Source organism: Penaeus japonicus, unplaced genomic scaffold (assembly GCF_977035675.1).
Source record: "Penaeus japonicus unplaced genomic scaffold, GWHDUDI00000001_assembly GWHDUDI00000033, whole genome shotgun sequence".
In the NCBI taxonomy this organism is placed as follows: domain Eukaryota; kingdom Metazoa; phylum Arthropoda; class Malacostraca; order Decapoda; family Penaeidae; genus Penaeus; species Penaeus japonicus.
Window position 1 is genome coordinate 21,791,042 of NW_028234435.1, and position 17,500 is coordinate 21,808,541.

At 37.2% G+C, this 17,500-nt stretch overlaps 3 protein-coding genes across 3 annotated transcripts in view; 2 read left to right on the plus strand and 1 right to left on the minus strand.

Annotated features, from left to right (window-relative positions):
- Positions 1-7,117, plus strand: part of Mccc2 (methylcrotonyl-CoA carboxylase subunit 2) — a 9,042-nt gene extending 1,925 nt beyond the window's left edge. Inside the window, exons 2-12 of the mRNA XM_043002765.2 lie at positions 995-1,100; positions 1,251-1,398; positions 1,787-2,027; positions 2,365-2,543; positions 2,706-2,805; positions 3,238-3,378; positions 3,539-3,710; positions 4,068-4,224; positions 4,451-4,565; positions 5,118-5,203; positions 5,672-7,117. Of these exons, the coding sequence (XP_042858699.1) occupies positions 995-1,100; positions 1,251-1,398; positions 1,787-2,027; positions 2,365-2,543; positions 2,706-2,805; positions 3,238-3,378; positions 3,539-3,710; positions 4,068-4,224; positions 4,451-4,565; positions 5,118-5,203; positions 5,672-5,789 (1,563 nt within the window). The 3' untranslated portion in view covers positions 5,790-7,117. The remainder of the gene's footprint in view (positions 1-994; positions 1,101-1,250; positions 1,399-1,786; positions 2,028-2,364; positions 2,544-2,705; positions 2,806-3,237; positions 3,379-3,538; positions 3,711-4,067; positions 4,225-4,450; positions 4,566-5,117; positions 5,204-5,671) is intronic.
- Positions 7,118-8,748: 1,631 nt separating this feature from the next.
- On the minus strand, positions 8,749-13,350 carry ND-B18 (NADH dehydrogenase (ubiquinone) B18 subunit). Its single transcript, XM_043002766.2, has 3 exons — positions 13,139-13,350; positions 10,291-10,459; positions 8,749-9,280 (listed from the first exon to the last, which is right to left on the minus strand). Exons 1-3 carry the CDS (start codon positions 13,248-13,250, stop codon positions 9,181-9,183), a joined length of 381 nt encoding a protein of 126 aa, XP_042858700.1. The 5' UTR covers positions 13,251-13,350; the 3' UTR covers positions 8,749-9,180.
- Positions 13,351-13,856: 506 nt separating this feature from the next.
- The window catches only part of LOC122264418 (serine/threonine-protein kinase Nek8), a 12,595-nt gene continuing 8,951 nt past the window's right edge, over positions 13,857-17,500 (plus strand). Inside the window, exons 1-7 of the mRNA XM_086556675.1 lie at positions 13,857-13,990; positions 14,774-14,864; positions 15,263-15,436; positions 15,766-15,923; positions 16,094-16,244; positions 16,729-16,940; positions 17,169-17,363. Coding sequence (XP_086412801.1) covers positions 13,944-13,990; positions 14,774-14,864; positions 15,263-15,436; positions 15,766-15,923; positions 16,094-16,244; positions 16,729-16,940; positions 17,169-17,363 — 1,028 coding nt within the window. The 5' untranslated portion in view covers positions 13,857-13,943. The remainder of the gene's footprint in view (positions 13,991-14,773; positions 14,865-15,262; positions 15,437-15,765; positions 15,924-16,093; positions 16,245-16,728; positions 16,941-17,168; positions 17,364-17,500) is intronic.

Genomic DNA, 17,500 nt, shown 5'->3' on the forward strand with positions numbered 1-17,500 from the left:
TTTTAAACAAGGCATGAATTGTGTTTGTAATGTATGTTGTCTGTCCTGTTTATGATGTACTTGTGTTATATCTGCCCAACTGGAGTAGAGGTGTTTGACATTCATGATCTAGGACATTTCTCCAGCTTTTCTGTGTCCATCTCTTATCTCTGTTTGCCTGTCTATCTGTCCCTCTCGCTTTGTGGGATATCTATATCTGATGTAGATTTCTCTATGGATCTAAGCTATGGTATTTTCATTATCCTTTTACAGTTTTTATCTTAAAGGTTTCACAAATAGTAAACTATTTAATCCTGTGTGATTCACTCTACTTCTGCTGTTAATTCTTTTACTACCATTACTCTCAAGAAGGATATATTCTTTTAACCCATTAGCAGCGGATGGCATGATTTGCTGCCAAGGCAGAGTCGGACATAGACGTGGATGGCACCATGCCAGACAATGCAAACCCGCCATCCTACTGCATAGACCTTTTTTCAATACCGCGACCAATGGGTTAATTACCAAAATTTACACAAGTAGATAAGAAACTGATATTTGACTTCTCAATTTGACCACAAATGAAACAAAATTGTATAACGCTAGATTGTTATGTATTTGGGATAGGATTTATTCAACAGGACATCTTAAAATCTATCGAAATATCAAATATCTCTACCACTTTATGAAACCATCAGCAATAAGTATAAGAGCTATGTAGTCATGTTTGGTGGTGCTCTCCTGTCAGTTTGAATCCCCCCCTCCCCTATAGTATAAGTGAACTTGCTGCTTCGTCCCAAAATTCATATCTTATCTCTAAACATGGATGTTTGTTGTCATAAGCTGAACTTTCTAATATCCTTCTAGAATAGAATATATCAGTAAGTTAAATGTGATGTTACAGACTTTGGATTAAACACCATCATGACACTTGCTCATTACTTTTTTTTTATTGTGTTTAGTCAGCAGGGTATTGCACAGCTGAAATTCTAATGTTAACTCTTATAATCTGCAGGAAAATGAGACTCGTATGACAGCTCTGGTGGATGAACTCCGAGGACGTATCCATCACATTTCGCTTGGCGGGGGAGACAAGGCCATCCAGAGGCACAAGAGTAAAGGTGAGGAAGTGTAGAAGGTAAAATATTCATATAATTTTATGATATTCTTTTAAGTGTTCTCCTGTAATGTGTTTATTGATTTATTTGTGTCTGTATTTCTGTTGTTTACAAGCTATTCATAGTTATATGAATGTAACTTTCACACCCTAGGGAAGCTCCTTGTGCGAGAGAGGATCAGCAACCTGGTCGACCCAGGGACTCCATTTCTGGAGTTGTCACAGCTGGCCGGCTATCAGCTGTATGGGAAAGAGGAGGTGCCAGCTGGAGGCATTGTCACTGGCATCGGCAAAGTCTCAGGGTAAGTTTAGGTTGAGGTGAATTTTTAGTTATTTTTTGGCATTTTATTATAGCTGATATTATTCTAATTAATATGCTTAAAGAAATTTTATGTATATATGTATTTGTGGTGATTTATCTTGAAAGAAAATTATAGCCATATAAAATTATTTATGGCAGTATATACTCTTGCAACTTAATTTGTTTCACACTCTTGTGCCAGATTTTTTACAATATGTTAATATGTTCAGTTAGTAAGTAATATTGACTTTCCTCCCCTCTTTTCTATTATAGTTCACTCTTTTTCAAGTATTACACCTTAGAAGTGTTCCCCCTTTTTTTCAGTTTGTTCACCCTTCCAATGCACTGTATTATTAAAGAGATGTCCTCCATCTCGTCCTTTCTTTCAGTGTTGAGTGCATTATTGTGGGCAATGATGCCACTGTGAAGGGAGGCAGCTACTACCCCATCACAGTCAAGAAGCATCTACGAGCCCAGGAGATTGCGCAGGAGAACAACCTGCCATGCGTCTACTTGGTGGACTCGGGTGGTGCGAACCTCCCCCGGCAGGCAGATGTCTTCCCCGACCGTGACCACTTTGGCAAGATCTTCTTCAACCAGGCCAACATGTCTGCAAGGGGCATTGCACAGGTAAGTTTGTATGCAGCTTTGAAAGGCTACCAGTACTGTAAAGAGAGAGAATAATATGAGGGAAATTAAAGAGATTGAAATCAATATCTTCAATTTTGATTGTATTTTAATTAATTCTGTGGTTTCCTATAATTGCCTTCATCTAGTATTAAAATTATGCTTTAATAACTGCAGTTAACATTTCTGTAGAATTCCTGTAGAACCCTGTGTGCAGTAAACCAACAGTTCTATGTCCTCTCCAAGGGATATTGGGCCAGCAACACCCTCTTGACTCATTAGGAACCCTGGTTATCTAATAGTCACAAATGGATAACCAAAATTTCCTCCTCAATTCCAGATTGCTGTTGTTCTTGGGTCTTGCACAGCTGGCGGTGCCTATGTCCCTGCAATGGCTGATGAGTCAATCATCGTTCGTCGTCAGGGAACCATCTTTCTAGGGGGGCCTCCTCTTGTCAAGGCAGCTACAGGAGAGGAGATCTCGGCTGAGGACCTAGGGGGAGCTGACCTCCACTGTGGGTGCGTTAGAAGGCTGGGGAGAATGTCTCTCTTCGGGATTTGTTTTTGCAAGAATTTTTAGGAACTGAGAAACCCTTAGCTTAATTTTACCCTTTAGCGGTTGTTCAGACATTCGTACAATTTGTCAAATGTCATGGCTGATTTTCTGATTCTACCTTCCAGGAAATCGGGGGTGACAGATCACTATGCCTTAGATGACACACATGCTCTGCACTTGGCTCGTCGAGTTGTGAGGACCCTTAATCGCACCAAAGTTCCTCAGGTATGTTACAGATTTAGTGTAGAGTGCATATTTTAGTGCAATATTGAAGTATATTCTCAGTACATAGGCTTCATGATTTTCTTGGTTACTTGAAATTTACTTTGTTCACCTTGTACTTTTCTCTAAATATTTAGTTTCTTTCTTATATTTGTAGCAGGAAAGAAATCTCCTTTCGATTGTTTTGAAACATGTATCTTTATGTATTACAAATAACACTGGTGATGGTATACCTCTAGTATGTTTTGTTGTAATGTGCAAAGACTTAATATTGCTAATTAGGATTCATTTGTGATGGTTAACTCATGGACAGATTATTTTTTTTTTACCATTCACTGCTTAATCGTAAAAGGATGTTATTGTATTCTTCATTTTTTATTAGTATTTTTAAAAATTTAAAATAAGACTTATAAAAAGGCTGAACATTTGTTTCAGGTATCTTTACGTGACGTGAAAGAGCCAATCTTTGACCCCCATGATCTCTATGGCATTGTGGGTGACAACCTGAAGAAGACCTATGATGTGAGGGAGGTCATTGCACGTGTTGTGGACGGATCAGAGTTTGATGAGTTTAAGGTCAGGTTACTGGAGTAGAACTACTGGTATTGTTGTCATTTATGTATTTATCATTATTATTATTTTATTAGTTTATTTGTAATATTATCGTCAAGCTATTTCTGCTAATTTTTATATTTATATATTTATATGTTTGATTTTTACTTTATGATCATTCCAGGCTCGCTATGGTGACACACTAATCTGTGGTTTTGCTCGCCTCTATGGGTATCCTGTGGGTATCATTGGTAATAATGGCGTCTTATTCTCGGAGTCTGCAGTGAAGGGCACCCACTTCATCGAGCTTTGCTGCCAGAGGAAGATACCTCTGATCTTTTTACAAAACATTACTGGTAAGTAGTTGAGAATGGGGTGTATGCTTGTATTTCTATAATAATCTAGTTTGTTTTTATTTTGTAAATTCTGCTCTGAATATCTCATGTACAGTGTATCAATTTGTGCAGTTTCATTTATTATTCACTTTAAAGATTTTGTTATTTTGCAGAACATTTAGCCAGTAGGATTAAATGTGTTTGTGTATTTTTCTATTACTCAATCATTTTTTATCACAGATCTACTGGTTTTGTATTAGATATTATTCAATGTGTATGTATACATATGTGCTAGTGTATTTGAGTGTGAATGCTTTTACATGTAAACATGAATTTATCCCATTCAATAACTCACCCAAACTCTCATATAATGCAAAGGCTTCATGGTTGGCCGAGATGCGGAGGCTGGGGGCATCGCCAAGAATGGAGCCAAGATGGTGACAGCTGTGGCCTGTGCGAAGGTCCCTAAGTTCACTGTCGTGGTTGGTGGTTCGTACGGGGCTGGCAACTATGGCATGTGTGGCAGAGCCTATGGGTGAGTTTTACTGTGTATATGCATCTTTTTTATCCTTTTGGAAAATATATTAGTAGGTGGGTCATATGTTTTTTCCTTTGGATGATCCTGGAGTAGATTTATTATAGTGTTGTTTACCAAGTAAATGTGAATATTATTTTTCAATTTCTATATAGTGTCACATTGTGCATTTGAAAGATAAAAAAAAAATTGCAGATGTTTTCAAAGTTCTGTTCCCCCTCCACAGGCCTCGCTTCATGTACATGTGGCCCAACAGCCGTATCAGTGTGATGGGTGGAGAGCAGGCAGCAGGTGTATTGGCACAGATCACTAGGGAACAACGACGTCGGGAGGGCAAGGAGGTAGGCCTTTGATGCAGACAATTAGGTTGCTTTTTGAGTTTCAGGCATCTTACATGAAAGAAAGTCTTGTAAGATGATGAGTAATTTTGTTGTTTGTGGATAAATTTATGAGTCTATTCTGTTTCTAAGTTAATTTATGATGGGAAATTTTCTTTGACTGCTCAGAAAGTATAGATTTTATGGCATTCCAATAGGAGACATGGATTACTCTCACAAGTGAGAAAAGAACTGAACAAGCACACAATAGGTATTTTTTTATTGTGCTTCTTCTCACATAAACTAAAACATCATAGTACATTATATAGACTTGTATAAAGCATATCAATTATCACAACACCAAAAACTCATAAAAAGTAAAGGATATAATTTGATATGTATTCCATACCTCCAACTAACACACACCTTTCTGGTTATTGTTATCATCCTCCACACAAAGTCAACACTTGCTAGGAAGTCCTCATAAAGGTTACAGTCAAGGAATAAGAAAGGATGCCATACAGCTCAAGAAGTGATTTTCTTGTTAGCCATCATAACGGTTTGTTTTGATTTTAGTGGACCGAGGAAGAGGAGCAAGCACTCAAGGCCCCCATCATCAAACGTTTTGAGGCCGAGGGATCTCCGTACTTCTCCAGTGCTCGGTATTTGGTCCTTTTATTCTTGTTAAGCGAATATTTTTATTTTGTTTTATTCTTGTTGTTATTCTTGTTTTATTCTTCTTGTTAAGCGAATAAATATGTCTTTTATAGATCTTTTTGTTATTAGTGTTGGAAAAGAGATTTCCTTTCTTTTATATTTATATCTGTAGCTGGGGAAGGTTATTTGTTTATTTTTTTTATTTACTTTTTCAATTTTGTTGAGGAAGATAAGTATTTTTTGGACTTTTGTCTTTCAAAAAGGTTAAAAAAAACAATTTTCTTCATTTTGTTGCTGTCAGAAATGTTTAAATATTTTCTTCTCATCTCAGTTCAGGTTTTAATTTCTTTTCCAGTTATGTTTTCAGTATTTTGGATAATATTTTCTACAGCAATATACAAAATTTTGCTGGTAATCAAATAAATAAATTGCTTTTGTTAGTAATTACTAATTGTCTTTCTTATTAATTTCAGTCTCTGGGATGATGGAGTGATCGACCCTGTGGAAACGAGACATGTTTTAGGCCTGTCCTTGTCTGCCTCTCTGAATGCTCCCATCCCCAAAACAGACTTTGGTGTATTCAGAATGTAGAGTCTTGAATCTACAGCAACGTCCCCCCCCAAAAAAAAAAAAAAAAAAAAAGATTAGGATTGCGTGACACTTTGATTGTTTGGTGTTCAGAATTAGGATATGAACAACTTCTTGATCAAGTTCATAAAATGTTAACCTATTGTAATTTGCTGTATAATTGGCTGAACTAAATGTAGGTCTTGAGCAGTTTTAAAGAAAGACTGCAAGTTGATTATTCTCATCACAATTTATGTGCCATAAGAAGTCAAGCAGACTAGGTTTTATAAATAACTTAACTGAGAATACATGCACTTCCATAAATTTATCCAAATACATTTAAGGTCTTTGGCAACAACTTGAAATCTTATTATCTGAACAATTGCATTGTCCTTACATAATGAATGTACAGTAAAGTAATATGTGTTTGGTTTGGTATGATTAACATTGAAGTAAATAGTCGTTTTGATGAATTATATAATTTTGTTTGTAAGTTATATGGGGGTAGAATATATTGTATGATGTAGATATGTGAACAGATTTGTGTGATTTATAAGTTGTAGTTTTATATTCTTACTTTGAAACAGAAAGCATTTTTCATACAGGGAATTTGTTAATTAGTGTGATAAGCTCAACAAATCCAAATTTAAGTAGTGGTCCAAAACACTAAAAAATGAAGTTCAAGAAGTGTTTTCCCTTCCTTCCAACCACAGTGTTTTCACACAAGATAAGTTCCTATTTTAAAAGTGCTTTGATATAGAAAAAAACAACAAGTATTACAGCTACAAGGAACGCAAAATATATGCATTTATAATGTTTTTGGCACAACAATGTTCACTGCCAGTCAGAAAACTTTTTCATGTTTTGAAATCACATAACTGACAGTAGTATGCAGCTTATACATAAAAGTATATATGAAAATAAATCTTATCCTTCCTTTTTCCAAAATTCTGTTGTCTAAGGCTCTCCATTTTTCTTTTTATCTTATTTATAATATTTTAACCCTGTTGAATAAAGTCAAATTATCTCCCTCCCAAAATAAAACAGTCAAGGGTTAATGGTACAAATATTCAAATGCTGTGAATTTCAAAGCAGGTTAGTGAAATGAAAAACAAGCTTAGTGATATATGAAATCAACAATGAGCAACTGATCTAGTCATAGAAATCAGTTTTTGGATAAATTAAATTTTTTTATAGCAGCTTAAAATATCGATTTTGGAAATTTAATTTCTTTTGCAGCTCAAAGGAAGTGCTTTCATATATCCTGTTTCTTATGTTTATTATTTAGGGGAATGTATAGTATTTTTGTAGAGAATTTAGGGTATTATGTAAATAAATCTTTTTGTAAAGTACAGGGTGTCTTACTCCCCACCAACCACCCAAAGAAAAGAAATGAGAAAAGGAAAGAAGACTTGTCATTTGTGACAACATTGGCAGTGCAAACATTTCCAAGCTCCAACAGGCAATTTGCAATGCAGGAGATAAAGCTTTAGGTTTGTGACTTCATGTCTTGAACACAATCGAACCCAATGATGTGCTGACATATTTCGTGGTTTTTACGTCAGTCGCCAGTGACGAGATACTTGGTCTAGGCCGGCGCTCGGGGTGAGCAAGCGGACAGCCCAGGCTCGTGGCTAGTGCGCACAAGAATCCTGAGGCGTTAGGCCTATGTGTTTGAAAACCCCGGCATTCTGACCATTCAGAGCTGAAATCGCCCCGGTGTGAATGGGTTAATCCATTAACGAAGGGTGACATATTTTTTCATCATACATGGCTCTGGAGCTCTGGCCTGATGACGGGTGTCATGACGTTTGGGGATTTTGGATCACTATGTTGTATTACTGTGCTATAAGTAATGAGAGTGATGATGATAATTGGTCATTATTACTATAATTGCTGTAATATTAAGCAAAATGGCTTTTACCCAACATCCAAACCCAGATGGCACCACTTTCCTCTAGCACCAGCTGGAGAGAGAGCCTTGAATGGCACCCATCTATGGTGTCTAGCAAGCACTATCTTTATAGAGCGATGACATAGCAAGTTGCTGACGTCTTGCTCTAAAGTACCGCAAATGATGTATGTGCAGGCAGAACGAGAGGAGGAAGGTGACTCAAACCATGCCCAATGTCTACAATGTTCCCCTGTGCCAGAAGGGATGCCTTTTACTGTGGCACTCACAGTCATAAGCACAAGTTTCCTTCCTCTTCCCTACCTCTTCATGTTATCTTCATTGTGGATGGTCATATGTTTTGTATTTGTTCATGATAGTACATAAATACAAAAAAATAAAGTTGCTTTTTGTCCTCCCATAAAACAGCAATACTTCTATCACACTGAGTATAAGGAAAATGATGAGCTGATATGGACCCTGAACTACAATTTTAGTCAACTGCAGAATTGATAGAGCCTGTGATATGAGATATGTCTCTAAATATAGTAAAAAACACAAAAAACCAAAAAGGCTGTATCTCTACAATGAGCGACTAAAAGGGAGTGGCAAAAGTCAAGGTATGTTGCTAAAGCTGCCTTGCTCTGAAATAAAACCCATCCTGGAGCCTGGGTAAGCAAGTTTATCCACCATCGGCAACAGGGTAAAATAACTTCAGCTTGGATATATATAGAGAGATTGAATGACTATAAAATGGAGTTAAGTGATCAGATTTTTAAAGAACATTTTTTAACTGGAGATTCTAAGAGGGCTAGCCATCATAAACCATTACATGTAACATCAACTGCATATCTGATGTTACATATGGAAATATTTACTGACATTGTATTCACAACTGGAGTGCTGTCCTACATTCTAGCCACTTTGGCCCTTGAGAAGTTACAGGTTTGGTAATACTTTTTATGAATCTCTCCTTCTAATGATAAATAGAATTTTGGCTTTTAGTTATTTTGTTTTCAATTTTTTTGAGAGGAAATTAATTTCTCTATATTAAAATTTTATACCAATACATAAGTGAATGAGACAAGTAGGTAAACTATATACATTTATTATTCTGAATTCTTATAAACCTATATACAAGAATGTATAGTACCGAACCTCTTCTAGTAAGGGAAAAAATAAATACCATAAGATTTAGTGAATAATACAAATTGGTTTCAACAAGAAAATCCAAATATCGGAAAGAATAATGATAGAAAAAAAAAAAAAAAAAAAAAAAGTCCCATTAGGTGGTCGAGATCTAAACCTGATGCCTCTGCCACAGAATACAGAGGTATTTACACTCCTGTCGATAAGTATAACGTGGACTGGAAGTTTCCCTGCAAGCGAAACTACAATCTTTTATCCAACAGATTTGATAAGAAATGGGCAGTATGAAAAGGCCTTACAGAAGTCCATCCCCCTGACGTGACTCTTGTTGGTGGAGTGACGTGAAAGGCGCAGAATGAGCGAGAGCTGTTTTTTTTACTCCTCCTCTGCTTCCCGCGCAGCCTTTGCGGCTTTCCTCTTGGCACGCTCCAGCAGCCGGCGCTCTCTCTCATGCTCCTTCATTCTCAGCACATAACTGCAAAATGAGAAAGAAATTAACTCATTGCTTAATGTCAATAATAATCCTTTTCGGGTTTTAATCTAGGTTTCATTTTCACCTTGGACTGCTATCAATCTTGCCTCATGATGAAAGAAAAATATTATCACTACAATCCTAAAGACAAAACTAATAATTTTCACACTCGAGGTGAAACAAATGAGTCAGTGGGCTAGTTATGAGGTGATATTGTCCAATTATCTACTATTTACTTGTAATACAACAGTAGTTCAAATCTGTATCGTTTAACCCATTCAAGCCGGGGTTATTCCGGCTCTAAATGGTTGGAATGCTGGGGTATTTGAACGCTTAAGCCTAACACCTCAGGATTCTCAGGCGCATTAGCCGCGAGCAAGCGCTGTATGCCCACTCACCCGGCGCACTGGCCTTGACCAAATATCTCGTTGCTGGCGTCTGACCCAAAAAACACTGAACGTGATAGCAAGTCAACTGGCACGAATGGGTTAAAAAAGGATATTTAAGTTAATTGAAATGACCTATTATTTAAGTTCATACCAAGATATTCCATTCTGTTCATGAAGAAGCTTAAAGGCAATTTAGAGATACTTTAAATTTAATATTAGCTATCAAACATCCATCTATAAATAGCCAGATGATGAAGATTCAGTGTTATAAGTTAAGGAGAGTGCATTAGGCTTATGTATTTGAAATATCCTTGCGTTTCAACCATTTCGAGCCAAAATAGCCCCGTCGTTAATGGGTTAAGAATACTGGAATCTTTAAAAGATCTGTGTATACCTTATAAGAGACAAGCATGGTTGTTGCTTTTAAATTTTTTAAAAATCATATTCTTATTCTGACAGAGAATGAAAAGTGACTGAAATGAGCAATGCTATATAATCTAGTGGAATTCTTGGAGAATTTGAACAAAAGATGCCAAGGAAAGGCATTAAATGATAGATATATGGAATAAAAGACCTTTGAACGTAACTATTAGCCATTTACTATGTCTCTGTTTAAGCACTTACTCATCATATTGGCAGTTGAGGAAGTCATGCTTTTCATGAGCACACTGGTACACGAATGGCCACACCTTCTGGCGGCAGGCTTGGTAAGCGATGGCCTTGTGGGCGCAGTAATCCCTGTCCTTCAGGGCAAGCTTGGCCGACTCCATTTCCTCTTGGGTTGCCACCATCACTGAAAAAACAATCTCAATTACAATTATGGGGCAATAAAAATGTATGTTATATGATGTGAAAATTCAAAAGAAAGAAATTTGACATTCCTATGGAAGTAAAAATATCATACGCAACTAAGAAATTTGATAATTAATTTGAAAAGCTGATGCATATCAATGAATATATACAGAGCTCTGATTTTAAACCTCTGATGTCCTATTCACCATGATCATCCACAGTCTGTCATAATCTGATGTGAATTCTACCCTGCATGTTTTCATTATGAATGAGATGGATGAAATGTGTCTACTAATATTTTCTTGTTCTTTGATAAGTTTCCTCCAGCCACACCAAACATGTCTGCCCTGCAGCCCCATCTCTCTCTCAGCCAGTTCCCTGTCTCTTTTTTCTTCCTTGTGTATGATATGCATCGAGTGTGAAATAGTAAGGCAGGCACCCCCCCTCCTTCCATCCTTTCATCTCACCCATATCCCATCCCCACACCATACACTTACATAAAATACAGTACAATATCAATGTCTGTTTTATCATTTGTACATATAGATAAACATTTCATTGTTTTTTTTTATGACAAAACATTCTCTTCTCCTGGTTCATGTGTGTTTTACTTGCATTTCCTCTAGCCACATCCATAATAAGCCTCATAACCCTATGCCCCTGAGCCAATTGTACAGCCTTGTTCCATACAGGCAAATACCTTCCATCATGTGTGTTTTACTTGCATTTCCTCTAGCCACATCCATAATATTAGCCTCATAACCCTATGCCCCTGAGCCAATTGTACAGCCCTGTTCCATACAGGCAAATACCTTCCATCCTTTCTTCTCCTTTCTTCTTTTGACCAAAGCCCAAAATTGGCCTTGGTGAAACTTGAATAATCACACACTACAAATGATTATGGGGAAAGGCATGCTGAAATTCTGTTTTTTATTTAGGGGTTGATCTAGTGAATTTAAGAACTCCAAATACCTGTGTACATAAAATATCAAGTACATTACTGACACAAATTGAATAAATAGGGATAATAAAGTCATACATGAAATGAAAAGTAAACAAGTCAAACACACAAATTTACAGACATGACAGTGTCAAGGGGTTGAAATGTATAAGTGCATTAGATTTTGAGAAGGATTTCCTGCTAATCTTCAAAAATACTTTTCTAAAGCTAGTGGCAACCTTACTTAACCCGTTAACGACGGGTGACTAGATATCACGTCTAGTGGTTTTTGGGCCACACGCCGGGGACGCGTTATTTTGTCCAGCCCGGCGCGCGGGAGGAGCCAGCGTACAGTGCTGGCTCGCGGCCAGTGCGGCTGAGAATCCCGACACGTTAGGCTTATGCGTTCGAAAGTCCCGGAATTTTGGTCTTAAGCTGAAATGGCCCCGTCAAGAATGAGTTAACCAAAACTAAACTACACTAAGCTTTATCTAGACCAAAGCAGAGTGAAACCTAAAATTCAATCTAATATTATTTATAATAGAAGAGCAATTATGTTCACATTTTAACATATCAAAATGTTCAAAGCATGGAACTTGTATTTTAGGAAGTCCTAATAGGAAGTTTCTGCACTAAAGTGATACACTACAACATTTATCAAGGACACAAGCTAAGAAAGGAGTACGAATGGAAACAAAACATTGATTGACAGTTCGGAAAATATGGTGACTTGGGGCTCAGTTTTTTTTTTTGTTCATATAACCAACCTTTGTGTTAACCCATTCGTGCTGGCTGACGTGCTGACATGTTTCATGATTTTTGGGTCAGATGCCGGTGACAAGATATTTGGTCAAGGCCGGCACTCGCGGTGAGCGAGCAGACAGCGGATTCTCGGAATAGTGTACCCGAGAATCCCGAGGTGTTAGGCCTATGCGTTCGTAAACCCCAGCTTTCCGACCACTCAGAGCCGGAACAGCCCCGGTGTGAATGGGTTTACTTGTTAATTCAAGATGGTGTTTGTTAATTAACCCATTGGTCACAGTATTAATAAAAAGGTGTATGCAGTAGGATGGCGGGTTTACATTGTCCGGCACAGTGCCATCCGCGTCTATGACCGACTCTGCCTTGGCAGCAAATCATGCCATCTGCTGCTAATGGGTTAACAATGACTCTTGGATATGAGTTTTCATTTTCTAACCTCAAGTATGATCTAAAATACTTTTCTTTGCAGTTCTTTCAATTAACTGTTCTAGATAGTTTTGCCCAAATCTCATTTAGTGCCTTACTCATAACAGTTTGCAATACTATTAGAGAGGATTACTTAAATGGCTGATATTTGCAATATGAAATTGTACAAAAAAGAAGAGATATGACATCTTCATTATCAATATTCTGCTACTGCCCTGAAACTGACAGTTACTTACCCTAAAAAGACCTTATGAATGGAATGAATTGTTTATTCGTTTAGTCATTATATCTAATATTCATCAATATTTTGCTGTATAAACAACTAATGATAGAAACTATTGGAACTAAATCGTAAACAGTGGCTCTTTTTGGTAAAACAACCTTCACTCATATCCTCAAAACCCTCTCATCTAAGGAGTGTCAGTTGACTGGTGTTCCAAAGAATCAGACAGTCACAGAAGATATTCAATCAACATCCCAAAAGTGCCGGTCAAATAACCATTCGAGGAGACGAATTGGTCGAAACGAAAACACCACCAACACCGGCCTTACCTCTCTCTTTCCTGCCTTCTGGAAAGCCAAAGAGCGGGTCGAAGGTGGGTTCCGCCTTGTAATCGGGCGTAGTGCTCCGATCCCCGATAGCCTGCGCCACCACGTTACCCATCGCGGCCGAAAGGGGGCTGAAATTCGCGTCGAAAAAGGACCTTTGGAAGGAACAGCTGAGAGACGGCGACCGAGCTCCTCTGGCGGCCGCGACGGGAACTAAACTTAGTATTCGTTAATGGATGAAAACATTCCTTTTTTTGTCCCTTGTTTTTAATACTGTGTCAAATAGGATTTGAGATATATTTTGAAAGATAAGAATTCTCCTTCTTTAGGTAGGATCCTAATTAGATAATTCACTATTGGGTATGTTGCTTGGGTTTGCAAATGATTATTGGTCTTTTATTTCCGACAGGATCATGTTCATGGGATTTCAGATATATTCCAAAGTAAGTATAATTGCTTCTGATTAAACTTTAGTACTAATTGCACTCAAGCTCAATAAAAAATAATCGGGTCTATGTTCATTTGCGAACTGATCTCTAGAATTCATTGATGCTTGTTAAAGTTATTATTAATTTCCCTAGACAGGAATTTTCAAACTTTTCTGTACATTTACCCCCAATAACTTTAAAATTCCCCGATGACTGTATAAGAATCATGCTAAACATTTTAAACATCTGATAGAAGCTAACATTTATTTGTTTGTGAATGTTATCGAGGCCGAATGTAAACAGTGTCTTGTTGATGTTGTCATGGGTACGAGACACACTAACCAAAAAGTCAAATTACACTCTTTTTCGGTGCAGTTAAGATGAATAATTACGAGATCTTACATCCGATTGGGAGGGGTGCTTATGGGTGAGTTTCTTGTAAGGTGACATGGAGTTTGGTTTTATGAATCATGATAAACGTATGTGTATTTTTACAATAAAGATTGTTTTTTTTTGTTTTTTGTTTTTTTGCCAGTTTGCTACTGATATTCTATATTTTGACAACATTACAGTTTCTAATAGACATCACTTACATGGTAAACAATATTTAGATTCTAAGACACTTTCCCTCTTTGAAATTTCTGCCAAAGATTAAGAAAAACATATGTGCATATGAACAAGTGGTAGATAGTGTTCGAGTTCAACAAACCATTTACACACACACACACACACACACACACACACACACACACACACACACACACACACACACACACACACACACACACACACATATATACACACACACACACACATACATATATACACATATATATATAAATATATATATATATATATATATATATATATATATATATATATATATATATATATATTATAACATATATATATATATATATATATATATATATTTATATATATATATATTATATATATATATATTTATATATATATTATATATATATTATATATATAGATATGTATAGATATATATATATATATATATATATATATATATATATATATATATATATATATATATATATATATATATATATATATATGTATATGTATATGTATATGTATATATATAGTGTGGTGTTTGTGTATGGCCAATTTATATAATACACTATGTCAAAAACAAAATGATACATGACTGTGTCACTCTTACTTTGCCTTTTATTTCCAGGAATGTGTACCTATATCGCCGTCTATCAGACAACAAACATGTAGTAATTAAACAGATACCCACAGAGTCTATTACAAATGCAGAATGTGAGGTAAATTGGGCACATGTGGTTATGTATGGGCATGCATGCACTCAACACACACCCACACACCCACACACCCACACACCCACACCCACACCCACACCCACACCCACACCCACACCCACACCCACACACACACACACCTACACACGCACACACGCACACACACACACACACACACACAATTGTAATTCTGTTTAGAATATATCTAATTGCCTGCAAGTAACACAAGTACTCACTTGTACTTGTTCATTATTTTTGTATATGTATTCAAGAAAATATTTCTGTACAATTTTTTGAATATGAGAATGACATTTAGACTTTTGGTAATGACTTAAAGCATTATTATATACTTTTATAACAAAGTCACCCCAATTCTTATAAAGTAGTAATCAACCTTTCAACAGGTAACAAAGAATGAGGTGAGGGTGCTGGCAATGTTTCAGCATCCAAACATCATTGAATATTATGACAACTACCTTGAGAACAACACTATTATGATCGTCATGGAGTATGCTCCTGGGGGCAACCTGTATGACTACCTTCGCTCGAGAGGGGAGGGAAACCTCCTCCAGGAAGAGGTATGGGGTGTTTATTGTAGAATTTTGTTTATGTGGTTCTCAAGGATTTTCTGCTTGGATGAGTTATGATATTAGTTAGAATGTTTTTTATACTATTACTAGCCTGAAATATTGTTTTAGATCTAGACATATGATCTGGTGAAAGATTGTTCATTTTGTATTATTTGGGAGTTATTTGGCATGACATGCATAGTGATAATTTTGAGTTAGAGTACCTCAGTTGATTATCACCTTTGTAAAGTACTTGGTATTGTAAAATGATTCACACACAAGGTAATTATTTTACTTCAGACTTATATGATTCGTAATGAATGATGAATACATTCCAGGATGTCTTGAACCTCTTCTGCCAGCTGGTGCTTGGGATGTTGCACATCCACGAGAGTAAAATTCTTCATCGAGACATTAAGTCGAACAACATTCTGCTGGACAGATCCCATCGCATTGTTAAGATTGGTGACTTTGGTATCTCAAAGATTCTCAGCAGGTAAAGCCCAGGGCAAGATTGTAGATTAATAGGTTGGTGATGGAAGGGGTGAAGGCTATAGATTGTGAGAATTAGGATGAATAAGAGGAAGAAGCTGTGTTTTTGGTTTTAATCAGATGCTGCTCATTTTTCTTTGTGTGTATCTAAAATAAAAATTTCCCATTGTGCAGTAAGAGCAAGGCACATACTGTGGTGGGTACTCCTTGTTACCTGAGCCCAGAGTTGTGCCAGGAGAAACCCTATAACCAGAAGAGCGACATCTGGGCTCTTGGTTGTGTCCTCTATGAGATGCTGACGTTGAAGAGAGCCTTTGAAGCAGAGGTAAGGTATAATTTTTGAATGAATTATGCTGATTCTTTTTTTCTTCTTATATGGTATTTTGTTCAATGGTAATGGTTAAATATACAGAGCATAGCAGGGATAACAACAACAGCTGATTTGGAATTTTTGTTTTTTTGTTTTGGCTTTATTTTATCTTATTTATTTGTTTTTTATTTATTTTTTTTGAAAAGTGTGGGAAATGAATAAAGATGAAAGAAAATTGATAACCAAAAACTTACCATTATCAGCTAATCATAAAGAGATGCAAAATTACAAAATTCCTTCTGTTTTATTTGCATTTCGGGGGGTGGATATTGATTTGGTACCATAGTCCCATACCAATTAAAAGACATTCAACAGATTTGCACGACTCAAGAAAAATGGATAACCAGTCTCGGGCTTAGATTAGGGAATGTAAAACCCTACATCACCCATCGAAATCCAACAGCTATGGCCATTACCAATCCCCCCCTCATTCCCACAGACAATACCGGCCCTGGTCATGAAAATCATGCGTGGGATCTTCGCCCCGATCCACCCGCGCTATAGTGCTGAGATGCGTTCCTTGGTCCACCTGCTGCTGCACATGGACCCTGCCCAGCGGCCCAACATCCACCAGGTGATCAGTCAGCCCCTCATCTTCCCCATACTGTTCAAGCTCCATGCAGACTTGGGGATGGTGAGATGTGTGTCCAGGTCTGTTTTTCTTTTTATTGTTTTTCAGTTCAGTTCAGTATTATTATGATGATAATAATAATAATAATTATTATTATTGATGTTATTATTATTATTTTTATTATTATTATTATCTTTGTGATCTGTGTGTGTGTAACATGTAGGTTAATGTATAGGGTGAGCTGGGGGAATGGAGGGGAAGGTGTGTGTCTATCCTACCCAACTCTCCCTCCCAACTTCTTATTCCAGACCCCTCCGCCTATCATCGGTGGGCACGCGCACCAGGTCCTCTAGGGGGAGCGAGGACTCAACCGACAGGGAGAGGAATGAGAGTGAGAGGAAGGGCTTGGGTGAGGATACGAGGAGCGTCGACAAGGATGTGGTGAAGGAGCCAGCACCTACGTCGTGTGTCTACTGCTGGCAGCCCCATAGCACACCTTTCAGGTTAGGGTAGAAGGAAGTGAGAGTGAGATTGAGTGAGTGAGTGAGTGAGTGAGTGAGTGAGTGAATGAGTGAGTGAGAGTGGGGATGAGAGCGAGAGCGAGAGTACGATGTTGAGTGCGAGGGCGAATGCGAGTCAA

What these genes read in the sequence shown, in the direction of transcription:
- ND-B18 (XM_043002766.2), bottom strand. Translation starts at nt 13,250, where the DNA reads ATGGGTAACGTGGTGGCGCAGGCTATCGGGGATCGGAGCACTACGCCC. An exon ending in AGAAGGCAGGAAAGAGAGAG is followed by an intron (nt 10,460 to 13,138) that starts GTAAGGCCGGTG and finishes TTGTTTTTTCAG; the next exon opens with TGATGGTGGCAACCCAAGAG. An exon ending in CTCAACTGCCAATATGATGA is followed by an intron (nt 9,281 to 10,290) that starts GTAAGTGCTTAA and finishes CTCATTTTGCAG; the next exon opens with TTATGTGCTGAGAATGAAGG.